We start from the raw sequence: 17,625 nt of genomic DNA, 5'->3' as shown, positions 1-17,625 counted from the left end.
TTACAATTTTAGGCATATGAATTGATTTGGTCCCAATGCAATAATTGTGTATATCCCACAGGAAAACGAAATAGCATTCTCTAATGTAGATCATCTCAATACGTAAAGTTTCACTTTATGCAACCAAAAAAATTATTAAGTTTACTATTCTTTTGCGATACAGATACGTTCAAGATCTTAAATCTTTAAGAAATGGGAAATCATCTCAAAAATTACACATGCACAGGATGTAGAGAAATGATCCTGACTCAGAAGAAAATAAAGAACCACCCACAAAAAGCAAATTATAGTTCAATGTAAAGCCAAATTCTTTCAAAGCACTCCCTAGACAAGACTGCTCTGGTAGTTGGCCACCATATTCCTTAGTAAAGGATATTAATAAACATAGGATTTGTCTCCACACAAGTCTTTAGTAACTTTTCCTAGAGAGGTAACGCAGGACCATAATTGGAGCAGACTAGGTAATGAGACAGCTAGGTCGTCTCGGGACCACACACACTGCCTGCCTGAGGGCTCCATCCCAAATGAGTGTCTTTCAACCTTCCCTGAAATCTAAACATTTATCTTATCACTTTTCTGCCTAATATCCAAGTGTCCTTTGCTTCCAAGTTTGTTAGTTTTCCAAAGTAATTCTATTTCCAAAAACCTCAAATTTCATGTTGTTACAGCTTCGTGAAATTAAACCCTTTCTTTTTAGTCCCCCGCGTGTCTCAGGGCCTACCAGTTTGTTCCGCCTCGGTGCTGAGATTCAACAACAAAACAAGTTACGAACAGGAACCAGGAAGACCAGAAAACTAAATTGGGAATTCAACCACTGTCATCCTAACATAACCACAAGGGTTTGGCAATAGGCAGCAATTAACCAAAGGGTTCTTGAAGCCAGGGAAGCTGGGCCCTGGGTAGGAAACTCTGACCTAAATTATATTTTATTTAAAGAGCAACTGCTAACCTTTAATTCCAACTCCTCAAAATTCTTACTGCAGATGTACTAACCCAGAGGACATACATTAACTTTTTATTATATAATAAAATGTTAAATAATGGTGTTCTTTCCAATGTTTGGTTTTATTTTTCATAGAAACCTTTTCCTGAATTTCTATAAACCATATTATGCTTGTAACATTTGTACACTTTAACATGCAGGCTTTAAAAGTCTCTTAAACATGTTACAAATGAAAGCCTAAGTTTAGTTTAATGCAAGAGTTAAAGGAAAGAAACAGAAGCCAACAAAACAAAACAAAAAAAATAACGTATTCCCAAAAGTCACATACTTGACTCAGTGAAAAAACAAACCCTTTACAATGAGAGAGAAACCACACCATTCACTTTTAAGAAATAAGGAAATAGTACGGAAAGCTTTAAAAAACATAACTGTAATTTCTTAATAGTTCCAACAAATGTGAAATTCATGAACTATCATAATGAGAAAATATCCACAGTCGAGAAATACATACTTTAGAATTCCATTTGCTCCAGAATAAGCTTCTACTGCGTTAAGACTGGTGGGCAACATTGTAATAATTCTGTCAGCTTTTTCAGCTACATCTGCTGGGGAAGACACTACCTTTAAAAAAAATTTAAAAGGCACATTTAAATTAAAATGTAAGCAGTTTCTACAGCCTAAGTAGGATCCACTTTCTATGCATGCCAATAACAGTGACAGTGAATAAAAACTCATCCTTGTTTCCAAATGACAAAAAACACACAAACAAACATAAAAAAGTACTGCCTAAAAGAGAGTCGTTCCTTACACACATACAAGTGTAGTTTGTATGGAATCGAATCTACTGTTTATTTTAAGAAGTGTGAAGTGAGCTGAAGGGGAAAGGGCAAAACCCAACAGCCCTGGGAACAGACACTTCTCATAGATTCCTCCAACTTGGATTCTGAAACAGCATACTTTTTGGTAGACGCTTTGACTAAGAAAAACATTCTAGCACAACAGGGGCTGGTAACCAAACTACAGGATTCAACAGTGATTTCAAGGGACAGCCAAGTCCCCTAGTAAAATGATCAAGCCCCAATCCTCCAATCTCTGTTTAAAAAAAAAAAAAATTCAGGCTGTTTCAGAAGAGAGAAGGTCAGGACAAGGACATGAGGACCTCCTGCACTGATCGCCATCTCAGCCCCACCACGAAGGCTAGGCGTTGGGCCACCAGGACTCCGGCGGAGAACATACACAAGAGAGACATGCAGATGGGCATCAAGGTATGCTCTCCTTTCAATCCTCACTCCTGCTTCCACGATGACCGTAAACATGCCGTAAAGTTGCTCTGTCCTCTGGATGTGTGTGTGCCTGTGGGAGTGTAGAGACCGTCCCTCACATCCCGCACCTCTCTGCTCTCTCTCCCCTATACACCTTGATTCACCTGGCCAGCCAGTCAGCAACCAAAGAAGTCAGAAGCGACCAGGCGCTCACTCCTTGACTCAAACTCTCCTTTAACAGGAAGAAGCCATCCCTCCAACTGTCACAAAAGCTCCTCTACAGCCCTCTCTCTCTTTAGAAAAAGACAAAAGATTATCAGGAGGATAATTGAAGACTTCTCCATAGAACAACTGACCTATGTGTGAGAAATTGACATTTTCTACTATGAAGTATGAAGTGATATGTAAGCATTTTAGGAACGGGAAAGCCTCTACTTTTCATGTGTTGAAACTATACATGACATTTTCTTGTTGTCTTTGATGTGCAGTTGATGAAAGTGGAAGAATGGGAAGTCAACCACAGTGTATAACCTAAATATTATGAGCTGTAAGTAATTATATACCAATTTTTCCATCATAGACTATCACCTTCTAAATAAAATTCTAGATAAACATGATTTTTCAAAATATTTACTTTTTTTTTTTTTAGATTCATTTTCAGAGAGAGGAGAGGGGAGGGAGACAGAGAGGGAGGGAACATCAATCGGTTGCCTCTCACATGCCCCCAACTGGGGGCCCCGCCCACAACTCAGGCATGTGCCCTGACTAGGAATCGAACTGGTGACCTTTCAGTTCACAGGCCGGCACTCAATCCATTGAGCCACACTAGCCACGGCAAATGCAAATTTAACACAATGTCATAAGTTATACTTTGAAATTTCAGACACTCAACTATCCCAGCACTTTGTATATTAACATTAAATGATAACATCAAACATTGTAAATGCTAAAACAAAAACAAAAACAAAAGATATTCTCTCTCTTTCAATGTTTCATTCTAAAGCAGTATAGCATTTTAGAGTCTATAATGTGGCATAGTCAACATACATATTTTTATATCTCATGGGGATTTTCCACAAATTTCTGAAAAAATTATTTTCAATCAATTACAAAGAAATATCTGGGGGCTAAGTGAAAACCTTACCTACGTACATATAGATACTGAAACTCAAAAAGAGACAACTATTTCCTGGCAAACAGTTCAAGTTCTCCCAAGAAAAACACAGATCAGTATGCTGAAGAAATAAGAAAACGGAAAGTTGTAGGAGTCATAGTTCCCTACTCCCGGACTGCAGAAAGAATATGGGCTACAAAGAGAGCCCCACCTGTTCATCCCTCCTTAAAAGAGGCAATAAGCACAACGCAGAATGGTGGCATACCTTTCAGTGGTCTTTCCTTCTAGGGCAGATCTTCCAGGGACTGCAGTAAACCTTCGGGTCTCAGAGTCAACTTCTGACTTTCTCTTAGGGATTGAGAGAGGCTCTTCCGCTGAAGGAAATCCAAGTCCATCTAGATAACTCCTTGAGAGGTGCCCTCAGGGGCCCAACAATTAGCTCACAGGCCTAAGGATACTTCACATCTCCAAGGTTCTCACGCCAATGAATTGGCAGTGCCAACTCGCGCAACTGCCAAGTGCATGGGGTGGCCAATCAGCCCCCTGCATCCCTAGCATCTGCTTCTTGGGATGCTTGGGTTGCCAGAGGACCGCTAACCCCTCAATTATACGGGAGAGTGGTGTCAAAGCTCACAGGTCCGGAAAAAACACACAATGATAGTGATAGCTGGGACGTCACCACTGCACTGGCCACGACTGCTCCATGGCTAATGACTAGATACACTTGGTACATTTAATAAGTCTCTAATTTGTACTACAGGAGGCATGTTTATTAGACAGATAGACAGACATGTGTGTCCAGCTATTCAAATCATCTTCCATGCGATGACTTCAAGAGTCTGAAATAATTGACTGACAAAATTTGGCCACGGCTCAAAAGCTGGGCGAAGAAAAACAAACCTTGTTGAGGTCTGACACTAACCACAAAAGCCTTTAGGAGCCAAACTAATTAGGGTCCTTTCAATTACATTTGCTAATTGAATAGATAAGCAAAGACAGCACGATCAGTGAAAGGAACACTAATTTGGGAAACCAGAAATGCAGGTTTTGTTACAGCTCAGCCACTGAGTCATGTGTGATTTTTGTGCAAATTGCATAACCTCTCTGGCTTCAGTTTCTGAATTTACAAAATAAGTGTGCTTTGAGCTCTCTTTAAGGGTTTCTATCTCCAAAGTAGAAAGGAAACTTAGGCAAAGAAACTTTTCATACTCATTCATTTCCAAGAGGGGGACTGTAGGGAGGAAGAAAGAGAGAGAAACATCTATGTGAGAAACATTGATTGGTTGCCTTTCACGGGCACCCCCAACCAGGGACGGAACCTGCAGCGCAGGCACATGTCCGGACTAGAAATCAAACCCATGACCTTTCAGCTCGCAGGATAACGCCCAGCCAACTGAGCCATACCAGTCAGTGCAGAAACGCTTCATATTTACTAACCTTAAGCTCTAGGAACATACAGCCTCTGTAAAGACAGGGCTGATGAGATAGGAAGCACCTGCAATGACTCAGAACAAATGAACAGCATTAGCAAGACTCTCCTACTCCTCCACACCTGTGGATCACAGACCCGGCTGACTCTGGGCCATGGCTATGCTCTGTCATGGCCATCCCAGAATAATCTCTTGCTGATTCCAGCTGCCTCATTCTTATGCAACTGTGAATTAGAATGACTCTACTTTTCCATTGTGTTGATTTTGACTACATGAGATTGGTTCCCTTGTATATCATGATATCTACAGTCTTTACACGTTTATGTAGTTAATTTTTCTGGATTTAGATTCATCTATATGCTAGTACATGTCAATGGCAGATGTGTAATACAAAGAGTAGAAGACAGGATAAATTAAAGGCAAAACCTGCTTTGCTAGGTGAGGGGAAGGAGGAAGGATGAGGGCATCAGGGCCCAGAATAGTCAGAAGGCATTGCATCTCCTTTATGCACATCCATTGGAAGCAGAGAACTGGTAAGTAGCTACTTTATGTAAAGAGAAAAGCCTCACTGTCTCTTCTAGATAAAACAGTCACATAAGTCAAACTCGGCACTGCTTCCAAGAGCACTGAGCACTGGTGGGTTAAGAAAAACTTGCAAAAAAAATAAGATGACCCTGACCCTGGTTACACTTGCCACTTGGTGTTTTTTAATCTTTCCAAGTAGAAAAGCAAACTGTTAGTTCAAAAGTCCACTACACTTAAAAAACTGACAAAAATGGTTTGTGCCTACATCTTGAAACACTTGGTCAACAATGACGGAGCCCACTCAGCAAGAGGCTTTTAAAGTTCTCATTTAACAAGACCTGAGTGGATGCCAGATTAGATCTCAAGAGAATTACTTAACCAGACATGCTCAGCCTTACAACCCACAAACAACAGGATGGTTTCCAAATTTTTAAAGAGAAAACAAAAGAGAATCTAATTAAGCCTAGCACAACCAGAAAACTCAAGCAGAAATGGTGGGAGGCTTTTGGCACAGATCAGTGGCATCTCCAAGGAAATTCCTAGACAAGGAAAATAAATATGAAGCACAAGTCCCATGCCACTGATGGTAACACTTACAAAGAGAAATCTTCTGCAAAATGAACATGGGACGGAAAGGATGGTGCAGAATATACTCCTAAGCAGGGATGCTGTCAAATCACTGCCTCCTAGTTTGGTTGTAATTTTTATCACTACTCTTTCATTTAAAAATACATTTACAGTTCTCTCCTAAAGCACTCTGGACTCAGTGATTCAGCCAAGTGAGTGGTGCATTTCTCTGTACGATGCCGGGGCGTGACGATCTGGGAGAAATGTGGTATAGATACAACAACGGCAGTAATACCCCACACTTCCTATGTGCCAGGTTCTCTAGGAGTAAGAAGAAGGTACTATTATTCTCCCCATTTTATAAGACGAGAAAATTTAAGTAGAGAGAGGCTAAATAATCTGAAGGCACACAGCAAGCACATGGGAGACCTGAGATTTGAGCTCAGGCAATCTGGTTCTAGGGCTTATGTTTTTAAACTACTACATTCACAACTCATCGATTCATGATTTTTAATATACAAAGGCCTAATAGTTATGGGTTGCATTCTCAGAAAAGATGCTAGAAGTTGAAATGATGCATTGTAGGTTAAACCTGAGTTTCCAACAGAAATAAAGACACAATAAAGGGATACTGAAAGAAGAATGTACAAAATTTTTAAGGAAAGGACCACAAATAATATATTTAACCAATTATAAATACCCAATTAGAATAGGTTGACATTTAAAGGCCTAAATAAGCTGGTTAAATATAGTGATGTAAAACTCATTCACCGTGTCAGCACTGGCTGTTGTGGTTCAGTGGATTGAGCACCAGCCTGCGAACCGAAAGGGTGCCAGTTCAATTCCCGGTCAGGGCACAGGCCTGGGTTGCAGGCTGGGTCCCCAGCTCGGGGCGTGTGAGAAGCAACCCGTTGATGTATCTCACCCATCGATGTTTCTCTCCCTCTCTTTCTCTCTCCCTTCCTGTCTCTCTAAAAGTAAGTAACACCTTTAAAAAAAAAAATCGTGTCAAAGTTTTTATTCCCTTCAGAACCCATGTAGTATTTTTTACTACTAGGTAGAGCTTGAAGAAAAATCTCCCGGGTTGGAACACTCTGAAGCACTCCCTCACCTGGATCTGCAGATGCCCACCTTGCCCCTTAAGGGGAGGGAGGGTCCTGCCTGCAGAAAGCAGAGCCAGGAGGGGGGTAGAAAAGAACCTGACTGTATCGGTGCCCAAAACTCAGCTGAGCCTGGGGTCAGACCACTCCCCAACTCTTCAGTTACATGAGACAATAAATTCCCCAGTTTTTGCTTTAAAAAAAAGAAAAAGAAAAAGCACTTCTTCAAGATGTTCAAAGATCTTTAAAACCCGTTGACTGCTTTTGACCCAGATACTACTTTATTACTTTTTCCCCCGGCAAATTTCTCACTAAAAATACAGTAGACATTAGAAGTCAATGAGCCAGCAATCCTGCAATCTTTGTTGGCGATCCAAGATGGCAGCCAATTAAGTGTAAACTACACTAACCTCCTTCAAGGACCAATCTGTAATCTCTGGGGCGGGGGAAACCCCGTTTTCTTAGGCTGCCATTTCATCAGCTTCATTTGGCATAACAATATTGCAGGAAAAAAGGAATGCCTGTGCTTAAAATGTAAGAATCAAGTCAAATATATTCTGGATTTTTAAATTTTTAATCCCTTCATTGCACTATTGTGCACAATGGCAAAAAGTTTCAAGATTTTCATCTACATTTTTCTGTCCCATCTCCACCTAGTCTTCTCGTTGTGTTATAGTAGAATAAAACTCATTTTTTCTTCTATCCAAAAAACTTTAGAACTTAACATAACCACGAAATAATACTGACATTTTAATATATCAGAACTTATTCCTCTACATTAATGTTACTTTTTATTTATGCTTTTTAAGATCTTATTTATTTTCAGAGAGAAGGGAAGGGAGGGAAAAAGAAGGGGAGAGAAACATCAATCCAGTGCGACCTTTCCCTTTGTGGGACGACACCCAACTGAGCCACACTGGACAGGGATAGTGTTACCTTTTAAAGTAGCACCCTTAGGAAATCGCACTTGTTCAAATGACATTGTCACTGTTCAGAACGCTTTTTAAGCTGCCAGCATAAATCCGTGATCAACAGATGTTTTCATTTTATTATGACACAATACTTCTCCTCAGGCCCAAAGTTTTTTTTACCCTTTCTCTCTCTCCCTTCATTCATCTACGTTTCACATTCCCCTACCCTCCACTGCTGTTATTACAATCAATACTCAGAGGACCTCTTGGAGTCAAGACTCTTCGGGGAACCAGAGATGTGAAGGAGACGGGATGTGGGAAAGAGGACTCTGTCCTCTTCCAGGCCTGCTGCTTCAGTGTGAACCACACACACACAGAATTTTTCCCACCGTGTGTGGGGGCAGGGGTGGGAACTGCAGACCAGAAGCTAAAAAAAGTCTTCGCTCTCCACTATTCTGGGAGGGGCAGCTACCCAGGTCCCATCTTCTCTCCTTCCCCACACCCACTTACATATCCCAAGGAAGGCCAAAAAAAAAAAGGAAAATCTAATAACCAAACCTGTGTCCCAGACAATAATAAATTAAAATCTTCTAATTTATTTTCAGGAACCTGAGAGCGCTTGCCTCCGTGACTTTCCTTTCCGACTACCTCACTTCTGTTGGAGGCGGTCCAAGGTTACACATGGTATCAGAACACTTTTCTACCAGAAATGAAATGACTCTTAACGGTTACTTCTTCCTCCTTAAAAAATGTTTTGGCACTTTATTGTAGTCAAAATACAATTTTAGGAGGCACTTCCCTATAATGTGATTTAGTCTGGTGACCTGAGACACACCCAATACCCTGCCTCATCCAACTCAACCTAGTTCATCCTCCACAGGACTGGGCGGGCTGCTAGACACATGGTAGGCACTCAACCTCTGTCTGGTAACCTAAAGCAGAAATCTCTAGGAATCTGGGGGCTGAGGCTTCAACTTTTAAATAAAATTGTTCTTTTACTCTATTCTTCACCCAGATAAACCCTACTTGCTCTGCTATCTGGCTAACTGTTTCGTCTTCCTGTCAGGGGGCCCAGCCAGGGCCATTGAGAAGTCATTTTGCATGTCAATAACAGGAGAGCTTCATTCCTCATTTGCAAAGAGGATTATTTTGCATATCACCAAAGCTAATCAGGAAGGTTTAAAAGACTTAATACAGAATGTAGCTGAGAGAAAAAAAAAAGAGAGGGGGCCTGCAAGAGAGACAGAGGGACACAGACTCTGGGGAACGGTGTGAAGACCACACGGGCAGGAAAGGGGAGAAAGGACTCTCGCTAGAGGGTCAAGGTGCCACATGGTTATGAATTAAGAGATAGAGATCGCAACGACGCAGCGGATGGTGCTGAGACCCGCGAGAGGCCTGCCTAGCCGAGCCCCGGACTTCTGTTCTTTTTCTTCTGAAGGACGGTACCCCTGACAGGCCTGACTGGCCTAACTGGGCAAAGGGGGGAAGGCAGGACGGTGTGTGTGCTGGTGATTGTTTTGAAGGGATTTTGAGGTTTAAGGGTGACACTCAGCCATTAATCAAACCTGTATAAAACTTTTGAATAAATAGTTCCTTTCCTTTTCACCAAACTCTGCCATTCAGAGCCATAATTCCAAGGGCGGCGGGAAAAGGACCCACAACCGAGGGGTCCCGGGGAAGGAGGGTGCCGTTTCGGTAATAGCATCGGGGTACGCCCCGCCACGATCCTTTTGTTCGGTAACATTCAGAGAAAACGTCCCTAACTGCCCTCTTACCCAATGTAACACACATTTCGCTAATAACTAGGGAAACTCTTATCTTCTGACTGATCACAGTTTGTAAACTTTGCTGAGCGGGTGCTAGTGTCAGTATTCAGAGACTGTATGGGCAGAAGCAGCCACGAGCCTACCCTGAGGAGTTCCCAGGTGACTCTCACACAGCACTGCTGGTTCCCGGTAGGGCAACCCAGCCACGGGGGGTGGGAGCTGGGGGCTCCAGTTCTGCAGGTGGCCTCTCTCTCTCTCTGCAGCCTAAACCTGCTCTTTAGGTAGGCATTGCATTCTCAGCATTTATTTCAAGTCTCTTTCCCAGAAGCTGACTATTTATTTTTTCTCTCACCTTTTCTATATTTCTCAGAAACTTTTTAGTAGTCTCCCAGTTCTGGGATTACATTAATCCCTCTACAACTTGTATGAATAGTTACTAATCTACAACTTGTACAAATAGAATTTCCTTCCTATTTCGAAAAACAAAACTCTAAATTCAGCAATTAATACGTGTTCTCCAGTTTATACGTATTATAGACAGAAAGAAAGAAAACGGGCAATCAGGCTTACAACTCCATTGCATATACTAAAAAGCTGTCACATATTTGAATGTATATTCATTTTTAAACATCAAACTCTTACGGAAAGATCTTACCTGTTCACCTGCATCTTGAAACTCTTTGCAAGCATCGGGGAACACATCATAAATAACCAGAGGGTAGCCATGTTTCATGAGATTTTTTGCCATTGGATTCCCCATGTTGCCCAGTCCAATGAATCCAACTGGAGTCTTAGAGGCCATCGACCTAGAACACACTAATGTCAATGCATTACTTTCAACAGGAGCAGATAAGATTTTTTTTATTGTAAACATCATTCAACATTAGTAAGTCGACTTATTTTTTTTCACCCATCTCTCCAGCCCCCTCCCCTTTGGCAACCATCATCTTGTTCTCTGTAACGACAGGTCAATTTAGTCAACTGTTATTTAGGTGTTTTCTATTAAAAGTTTTTTAAAAGCTAGTTTTAAACTAATGATCTGATCACATTTAAAGATACTGACAATGTGCATACAGGCTAACATCTAATTATTTAGTCCTCCAGGAAACAATAAATTGTTAAGCGATCTCTCTTCTGTTTTCTACCCCTAGACCATCCCTTTACCATTATTAACAATAAAATGTTATCATTTATAAAATACATATTACATACTTTACCTATTATGTGAAGGATTCTAGATTCCTCATAACTATATTATCTCCTTTAATAATCGTATAAAAATGTAAAGTATTCAATAAAACTTACAGCTTAGACAAGGTCTAAGAACATAAAACTTTTCACCTTCCCCCCCGCCGACCATTTTTAGAAACCATCCCTTCCAATGGAATAAAAAAACAATCTGAAAACAATGTTAACACAGGAGAGTGTATTTCAACCAAAAATTACCAGTTTATAAATACAGTTCTAGGAGAGGAACACTTCCAAGGGCTTTACAGGGCAGGAGGAACAGTCTCAGGACCTTGAGCTAACAACTCCGTGCACTTTCAGAGAAGAGGCACTCCATTTATAGAATATAAAATCATTCTTAAAAAAACCTGTGTGCTGGTTTTGTTTGATTTTTTTCTTTTTCACAAAAGGCTTTTTGAAATCACAGTGTGGCAAGACAGAGCTGAGAGGCTTTGCATTATCATGAAAATAACATTCGATGTTATTTCTCTTTCTAGATTTAGACTCCACTCTACAAATATTCACTGCGCAAGTTCTATGACAGAGCTCAAAGACAGACACAAGCAAGTTACAGCCTTGCCCTCAAAAAATGCAGCCCAGTGAGAAAGGGAAGAGAAACGACTCCACTTGTCTCTGCCTCTATCATTTCCCACCTTATTATTATTTTTTTTTTTTTTGAGAAGGAACTTTTTTAAAACTGTAGTGCACCAACTAACTATAGTCACCCTTTTAAGTTTCAAGTCCTCTCAACTTACGAATCTCTACTTTTCCTTGAATATACATGCAATGAGTTTTCTTAAAAGCAAGTTCTTTGAAATCCTAATACTTAGGAATTAGAGGTCCTTTTAGGTTAAAAGCACCTTTAATTCCTTTTAACCTGATCATCATTTCTAACATTTCCGTTAAATACGGGTGTCATTTCTGTGGAACATCCCTTTACCAGGCCTCAGTTTCACACACTGGGTATAACAGGAATCCTGCGTCTGAATTTCTGGCCACAAGGGATTCAGTGAGGATAATAAAGAGTACATTTGTCAGGAGAACAACAATCAGAGGGGGGTTTTATCAACCAGCAGGCCAGTTCAACTTTTGAAATATTGAGAGTATAGCAATTCCTAGTGCTTGGATCTTGGAAGAGCTGAAGTGAGTTGTTGAAGTTGAGATCAAAAATAATGAGGCCCAGATGCTGGATGGGCCAATATGAAAATCAATGAAGAGCAAGTTTTTCAGGACAGGCTCAGTTCTCTTCATACTTGTGATATGGTAGCATACTTAGGTGACTGGATGTGAAAAGAGAAGAGGTTATTTACTGATGGTGATATTTAAGAACTCCTCTCAGTTTAGAAGACCTAGATTCCTATCCACGCAAGGTTCATTCTTATATGCATGCCCTTGAACTAGTGAGTTACTTCACTTCTCTAGACATTTTTATCAACAAGAGTAACTAGTTCAGCAGGTTGTTGTAAATACTTGAGATAATACATGTAAAGTATTAAACAGTACCTGGTACGTGACAGTCAATAAATATCTGCTACTTTTATTCTCGGTGGTCAAGAAATAACACGACGGTACAAGTCCTATGCCAAAAGATACAAGGCCTTTCATGCCTTGCAGGTTAGAAGAGCCAGAGTGTTAGAGGAAGGGATGGGGATTACTTTAGAAGAATGCTCTGTGTCTAAGGAAATACAGTTTCTACTTAAGGTGATATATCAGAAGGCGTGCTTGGGCGATACAGAAAAATATGCTCCTAAAGGAGGAGAAACTCACATATAACAAAATCATTATCCTAACAACTTTCAAACTTAAATAATACATCTTCCTCTAAGTTACACACACATATTAAGATTTGGAAATAGAACAGTTAGACCGTAACTAAAATCAAGGTGGCAGAAAAGCAGTCAATGCAATACAAAGAAACTAGTTGGAAAATTTGGGAGTTTCTAAATTTATACATTTTCAGATTATGTCCTATTTCTCCAATGGGATGTGGGCAAAGTTATCTGGATAACTTGGATTAAATGCTACCAAAAAATGAGTCTTTTCTAAGTTTCTAAACACAAATATTGTAATAGGTTAATTATTTTCCATTTCCAAAGATTTCCCCCCCCCTAATCAAAGTAATGCATTTCATTGTATCAATAGATGATGGGAAAATACAAAAATATAAAGTCATAAGGGAAAAAGTTAAGCTACACACAAAAATAATCACTGACTTTTGAATGTGTGTTTTCATTATATCATGAGCTTATGGTGTATATACACTTTGTGTCCCACTTTATCACATAATATTGTTTTAAGCATTCCATTTGCTTAAGAGTTACTAGGCTAAGGCTAGTGACTTACTCTATAAAGGTGTTCATTGTTTGAATCAAGTTATTGCAGAAACAAATATTCTAGGTAATTTCACAAGTTTAAGGCCTACTTTTGGTCCCAGAGCCATGAGCTGCTTCTCAGAGCTCTATGTGGATCCCTAGATGTTAATGTAAAGGGGAAAAAATGCCATTATATATTTTATTTGTGCTATGTGTTGTTTTGAAAGTATATGCCTTACCCACAAAAAGGGCCAATAATAAAAAAAATGTATGCCCATTTCTGTAACTAATGCTGGTTAATTTTTCCATTCTACCTCTGGTCAGATGGTCACTTTAAGATGATCTGATACATTATTTTTCTGTGTACATGCTGATGAGTCACAATGACTGCAGAGGATCTATGTGTATAGATTTTCTAAAATCTGTATAAAGTGTAAAACTAAATTTAATTATCTTCTAAGATAAAATGCAAAACTTACTTTCACTAAACTGTGATCAAATAGTAATATACATATATAGTTTAATATTGCTAATTTTTCCACTTCCTTTTTTATACTGTAAATATTTTAAAATTAAGATGTGCCATTAACTGGCAAGTTTCAGGCCTCATTTTTCTTAAACAGTAAATAACTGTATGGATCTTTATACTGTTACTATCCATATGATATAAACATCCTAAAACATACTATTGTGACAAAAAACACACAGAACTCAAAACAGTAAATAGCGTTACCATTTGAATATGGTTCTTTTTCTTAATGTCCCTAGACTCCAAACTTACATGTAGATGTTTTTAAGATTTCAATGTCAAAAAAGTTAACATTTTTGTAGTAAACTAATATTACCAGAAACATTTGAAACAATTTCAGAGTAAAAACAATTGCTAAAGTGTTTTTAAACAAACAACACAAAAAGAACTATTTGTAATTTATCATAAATCTATATACATAGAACGTCTTTGGGTCAAAGAACCTAAGGAACAAGATCACATACCGAAGTAGTCTAACCAGTATTGTGAACAGCATTCCAGCTTCCGGAGACAATTATTTTAGTCTTGGGCCTCTGGCTCTGCTATCATGAATTACAACTTTCATAACTCCAAAACATGTAGCACGAGTTCATTACAATGTCACCTGAACACATTGTAAAACCACTATAACAGCACGTATTCCTTGGCTAATCAAAACTGAAAGAACTGCACATTCATGTGAAAACTGGTGCAACATTTACTACTGTGGAAAAAGAGAACTAAACGATTTTTTTTTTTAGTATCTCTAAAGTGGGAGGCATTTTTTTTTGCAGCTCAGTACAGTAGCTCAAATAGCGGTTACACTCAAGTTTGGCAGATTCTGTGAATTTGCATTTTGTTACTGTGATTCTGTATCAGACATCTGTTCTCTTGCATCACAAGGAGCCTGCCCTACTCAAGTCAGGGAGGAAATTCGCCCTTCTGCTTAGCTTATACTGAGAGAGGAAGGGGAGCTATTAAGAACTCAATTCTGAGCATGCTGGGTTTTTTTTAATCAAATATAGTAATAATAATTTTTTTAAAAAAACTAATACCAAGGGTTTTTAAAAACCTTGAGTATGCTCTTGCCAAACTGCTACAACTCTCTCACTTTTAGGGGAAAATAATGGCAGTGTCCACACAAATCAACCAACTTTTCAATTAAAGAGGAATCCTGGTGTCATACAAAATGCAGGAATGAGGATGAATCAGGGACTAACATTCTAGATCCTGCTGGATAGATACCCTAATTCACTTGCCCAAGAGGCCTCAGATTCTTCACCTGAAAAATAAAATATCTATCTATCTACCAACCTACCTAACCACCTACCTCTGTGGGTCTAAAAACTGTCTCTTCATAAGTCAATGGTTAGCTTCCATAACTTATAATATGCGGAGATGAAGAGGATAGGTTCAGGCCACAATTTTGGTTAATAAGTGTTTTGGTTAATACTTTGACAGAACTGCCATCTTCAGGTAGCACAGTTCCAATAAAGGGGCGATGGGAAGCCTGCCGTGCGGGTCAAGGATGAGTTAAAACTTTGCTGGAATGACTTGCCACCTGGTTTGCATTGACACCACTCTTGTACGATTAAGATGGTTAAACAAAAATCAGGCCCCGCTGCCCAAGTAGGGGCCCACACAGAGTGCGGGGCGGGGTGGCGGGGTGGCGGGGCGGGGTGGCGGGGTGGCGGGGCGGGGGGTGGGGGGGAGGCCAGCCGGCGCTGCAAGGCCAGGGGTCACAGACGTGGATGCAGGGTCGCCCTTAAGGCTGGGCCCTTCACTTGTCCTCTGAGCCCTAACTCCAAAGGAGGTCGCCCCACACCCAAATATTCTTCCCTTTACCCCAAGGTTTTCCCACCCCTATCGAAGTCCCGAAACGGGCGCTCACTGAACGCCATTCATCTGGATTTGGGGGGAAGCACAAACGGCGCGAGCGGCAGCCGCAAAAAAACGCCACGCCTTGGGACTAGCCAAAATACTGAGTTTTTCGCCCCGATCCGACCTCAGCGCCCCCCTTGAAAAGACCTCTTCGGCCGTCAGGGCGCGAGAATTGGGCGGCCAGAGGAGGGACGTGGGAAGAAGACACGAAGTCCTTACCCGCTGCAAGGTTGGCCGCTGCCGGCCACTGCCGGCGGCTCCAGTACTGGAGGCCGGAGGCGGCTCCACGGAGCCATAAGGAGGCTGCCATGCTGCCCCCGCCCCGCCTCCCCGCGGTGACCTCCGCCGCTGCGGCTCCCGCAGTGTCTGCGAGTATGCGCTGCCAGACAGGCAGGCACAGCACCGGCTTCGGGCCGCGCGCGCAAGCGCTCTGTCGCGGGGGCGGGCACCCACCCTCGAGGGGCGGAGCGCAGCACAGAGAAGCACCGCCCATCAGGACAAGTGCCGTCAATCCAGAGTGCGAACCAATCAAGATTCTCAAATCCTTCGCACTTCGAGAACCACCAATAGAAGGTTTCTCTAATGCTTACGTCTGAGCTCTGGCCCCGCCCCCGAGCTTCTCCCTCAGTTACAAACTTCTGGCGAGTCTCCCTGTTTACCAAAACGCGGAGGGTGTATGGGGGGCGTTGGCTGTCACTATCGCCTCCTCCCAGCACCTGACTCTCCAGATCCACCCACTCAGAGGGTTGTAACTGCACCTGTTGCCTTTCTAAATGCAAGTACTAAACTTCGACTCGCAGTTGCTGCTGCTGCAATTTTTAGGCAAGAGAAGAAATTACTGTTTTCTAAGTATGGGACTTATTTTTAACTGCAGTAATACGTGGGTATCTTGTATTTGTAGAGTCTGTCTCTTCATTGGGAAACAATCACAGAAATCTACCATGAATGCAATAAGTGTTTTAAATTTATTTGATTTTAGTTACCCAACAGTTTCTTTCATAAATTTGAAAAAATAGTAGGAAAACAAGTTGACAACATTGTTCTCTTTCAAGGGTGGAAGTACTAGGAAGTTACACTCTTTATTCCATTACATATTTCTCTAATGTTTGAACATTCTGCATCCATTTTGTTAGCAAAAATTAGAGGTACACGAAAGTCCAAAAAGTAGTGTATATGCATGTATGTGTGCCAGAGAGATTTATCCATTCTTCTGTCTGTGCTTGATGTACGAAATTGAATCTCAGCTCTTTGGCGATAATTGCAGGGCCTGACATTCCCACTGACCTCCATCAAAGGGTTGGGAGCCATGGACACACCAAAGCAAGACTTGCAGCCTTTTCAGAGAGGTAGTACAGGAGGAAAGAGCGAGGAGTGGCTAGGACGAATGGGACCTCCTCCTTGGGTTCCTACTATCCTCCCCCCAAATTCATTTTATTTACTCACTTGCCCAGGTTGTGCTCACCCATCCTTTTAATCTAAATAGCAGAATCAGCAGATTTGACTTTGACCTTTTGCCCAGTCACTTGGGCAGTTGGAAGTGCCTAAAGAAAAAGCAAAGAATTTGGATAATTTCCAAGCAGGCTCTCTCCTGATTCTGGGCATGCTAGCAATGTTTCCAGGGACTGATACACAGTGCAAGATTCCCATTTGTTACTGGTATGAAAAGGTTTCCTTCTTTGGCTGTCCCTCCACCCCAACGCTCTATTCCACGCCAACCAAAAAGAAGGAAGAGAGGAGGAAAGGGAAGAAAAAAAATCACTTCTAAAGAAAAAATCATTTCTAAAAAAAATCATTTCTGCCATTGGAACATTTTCTACCTGACCCTCTCTTCCTGGTTTATTTAGATCTTAGCTGGAATAGTCCTCCTGCAACCAATAAATGTAGCTCTGGGGAAGGTTTCTATAATTAACTGCTGAAATGTGCCTGCCTTTCAACTATGTCAACCTACATAGCAGAGCTATTTACAACACAGGACAACATATCAATTGATCTTCCAGCTCTTAAAGTTTATATCCCAGTCCTCCTGAGATTTTACATTCGATCAGATTGTTTTTGTCATTTTTATTGTGAGCTACT

The 17,625-nt window shown here is 40.9% G+C and overlaps 1 protein-coding gene across 1 annotated transcript in view; it reads right to left on the bottom strand.

Annotated features, from left to right (window-relative positions):
• Positions 1-15,971, bottom strand: part of HIBADH (3-hydroxyisobutyrate dehydrogenase) — a 93,857-nt gene extending 77,886 nt beyond the window's left edge. The window contains exons 1-3 of the mRNA XM_054563918.1: positions 15,769-15,971; positions 10,277-10,437; positions 1,455-1,564 (exon numbers count right to left, since the gene is read on the bottom strand). Of these exons, the coding sequence (XP_054419893.1) occupies positions 1,455-1,564; positions 10,277-10,437; positions 15,769-15,859 (362 nt within the window). The 5' untranslated portion in view covers positions 15,860-15,971. The remainder of the gene's footprint in view (positions 1-1,454; positions 1,565-10,276; positions 10,438-15,768) is intronic.
• Between the last annotated feature and the right edge of the window lie 1,654 nt (positions 15,972-17,625).

Source organism: Pteronotus mesoamericanus, unplaced genomic scaffold (genome assembly GCF_021234165.1).
Source record: "Pteronotus mesoamericanus isolate MK-2021 breed Mesoamerican mustached bat unplaced genomic scaffold, CSHL_Meso_final scaffold_85, whole genome shotgun sequence".
NCBI classification, from domain to species: Eukaryota; Metazoa; Chordata; class Mammalia; order Chiroptera; family Mormoopidae; genus Pteronotus; species Pteronotus mesoamericanus.
The sequence above is the reverse complement of the archived record's forward strand: the minus strand, read 5'-3'. Positions and strand labels throughout refer to the sequence as shown.